The sequence below is a fragment of the Anopheles stephensi genome, unplaced genomic scaffold, assembly GCF_013141755.1.
Source record: "Anopheles stephensi strain Indian unplaced genomic scaffold, UCI_ANSTEP_V1.0 ucontig370, whole genome shotgun sequence".
NCBI lineage: Eukaryota > Metazoa > Arthropoda > Insecta > Diptera > Culicidae > Anopheles > Anopheles stephensi.
In genome coordinates, this window is record NW_023405314.1 from 456755 (window position 1) to 459605 (window position 2851).

At 48.2% G+C, this 2851-nt stretch overlaps 1 protein-coding gene across 1 annotated transcript; it reads right to left on the minus strand.

The window, feature by feature from the left end:
- Positions 1-1430: 1430 nt before the first annotated feature.
- LOC118516662 lies at positions 1431-2558 on the minus strand. Its single transcript, XM_036062627.1, has one exon. The coding sequence runs from the start codon at positions 2355-2357 to the stop codon at positions 1431-1433; it is 927 nt and encodes a 308-aa protein (XP_035918520.1). The 5' UTR covers positions 2358-2558.
- Between the last annotated feature and the right edge of the window lie 293 nt (positions 2559-2851).

Below are 2851 nucleotides of genomic sequence, written 5' to 3' on the forward strand. Positions count from 1 at the left end.
GGATCACTTATCTGACCATAAAAAGTGAACCAAAACCCTATTTGGACAAACTTTTTGGTCCTATGAAAAAGTCACTTTTTATATATGTCATGGTCGAAAATTTCCCAAAAAATCACATTTTCTCGAATATCTCGAAAATTACTTATCGGACAGGGTTCAACCAAGGTGTTTTTTTTTTTTTTTTTTTTTTTTTTTTATTCAAATTGTTTGCCTCAAGGGCTTTACAAAGTCAATTTATCTTATAACTAAACATACATGACACACAAGGAGGATATAGGGAGCAGACAGAGATGGCTAGTGAGGAAAAGAAAAACAGATTTTAGGATAAAGAAGACAAAAGACGGGAGCGGAAACAATTAATGGAGATATTGTGGTCAAACAGATCACCATCCGAATTGAATGCTAGTAACGCGCGCATCCATGAATCGCTCTGGGAAAACTGCGTACGACAAAAAGGGACAAGCAGGGGAGAACGTACGCGTAAGCGATGGGAGGGGACATATAAAGGGATAGCTGCCAGAAGGGCGGGGGAGTCAATGTTGGAAAGCAGGATGTTGGCAATAAATAATTTGCGAGCATGACCATGATGATCCTCTAGTTTAACCAAACCCAGCAGCTGGCACCGCTCCGAATAAGAAGGTAAGGTTGTGCTGGGGTTGTTCAGTAAACGCCTAGCGGCTATCCGCGTAAACTTCCTCTGCACCCTCTCCAACCTATTCATAGCGGTGACACCAGCGGGGGACCATACAACACTGGCGTACTCCAGGATGGGACGCACCCAGCAAAAATACAGCGCTCTCAGGCATAACGGGTCTCGAATCTCAGTGGACATACGAGAGATTAGACCCAACACCTTGCTAGCCCGCTCAAGGACCGAGTTGAGATGCGGCTCGAAGGACAATTTGTCGTCCAGTCACACCCCAAGGTCCCTGACCAAGGAAACTCGCGGAAGTGTTGAGTCGTAGAGCCGATACTGGTGTAAATATTTGGAAGAAGAGCGACCAAACGAAATTACACAGCACTTCGAGACACAAAGAACGAGCCCGTTTGATATGCACCAGCCAGCGAAAGCATCTATGTGGGATTGGAGGGAGCGGGAGTCGCGGGACGAAGACACAGGAAGATAAAACTTGACATCGTCGGCATACAACAAACAACCGTTATGGGGAAGCGATTGAATGCAATCGGCGATGAAGAGTGAAAACAATAAAGGACTCAAGACACTACCCTGAGGAACCCCAGATTTGCTGATGAACGGGTCCGACAGAGCCCCATCGACCCTTACCCTGTACGACCGGTCCTTCAAAAAGGAACAGAGCCAAAGAAGAATGGCTCCACCGAAACCCATTCGCTCGAGCTTTGCCATAAGCAATTGATGCGACAAACAGTCGAACGCAGCTTTGAAAACTGTGTAGATGACGTCAACCTGCCTACCAGCGACTGTGTGCGGAAACAGATCGATCATCAACGACATAAGGTTCGACAGGGTAGAGCGTCTCGTCAATACTAGGTGCAGCGTCCAGGGAGCTCCAGTCGTATGTCGAGATGAGACGAATAAATTTTCTGCTGTCGAGCTTCCTAAAGTTCAGCTCACGCGTCAAAACTAAACGAGACGGACGATCAGAGGGCGACGCGATGACGGTGATGCACGTCTCCAATGCTGGATGATAAGCGTCCTCAGGAATAATCGTCAAAGGCACTCGGTGTACTGAATCACAGATCGCGGCTGCAGCGGAATTGCCAAATATCAGGTCCAGTTGACGTCCGTTACCGTTAGTTACCCCTGAGAGTTGCTTCAAGTGGTTAAAGTTCAGACCGTCAATGAACGTCGTATCCCGCTGCCTAAAATCGGAAGGATAAAACCACAGTTTATTATGGGGATCAGCAGTCCACGAGATGCCCGGCATGTTGAAGTCGCCAAAAATCATAATTTTATCTTCGGAGCGCATGCGCCCCAGGACTACACCGATGCCCTCCATCAAATCATCAATTACAGATGAGGATGAGCTGCTGTATGGCGGAAAGTAGATGGCTCCAAGGTACAGGTGCGAGGTCCCCAGGTTGATGCGAACCCACACCGCCTCCAACGATGCGCATGGTGACGAGATCGACGAGACCGCAAGTTGTGATGAGCATGCAATAAGCACACCACCACCACGCGAAAGGTTGCTATTCCTATTGTTGCGGTCGCATCTATAGATGATAAAGTTTTCATCGAAAAGAAGCGACGATGGGATCGAATCATCAAGCCAGGTTTCGGTCAGGACACATATGTTATAGTCAGATTCAGCAAAGGCCTGGTGGAAGTTAATAAGTTTTGTGCGGAGACCCCGCACGTTCTGATAGTATGCATACATTTTTTTCCTGGGCGCCGAATTATGCACGAAAGAATTGGTCCAATGTTTGCTGATGGGGACTACAAGTTAGGACTCTCTTACGCTTGCTAGGGGGAGCGGGATGAGGAAGTGAAGTGAGTGGTGTAGCGTGGATCAAAGTCAAGTCCGAACTGTGTCCAGGAGAGGAAGGTGTGCTGTGGAGAGGCTGAGTGCGGTTGATGTAGGGAGCCTCTCTACGACGGTGTCGAGCGGCGATGAGAGAGTTACTAGCTGTTAAAACAGGAGTATTGTATGGGGCCGGTGGACATCTAACTGGATCGTGATGAGTAGCGGTGATAAACTCTCTCACACGGATGCTAACAGGCCACGTTTCAGGGGAGAGAGCCAACTCACGACAGGAATCTGGAACACGCACTTTAAAAGATAGAGAGCGTCGAGAAGCTGGATCAACACCTCTAGCCAAGAGAGAGAAAGCAAGCACGTCCTCGGTGTTGAGATGGCGTATCACCGATGCT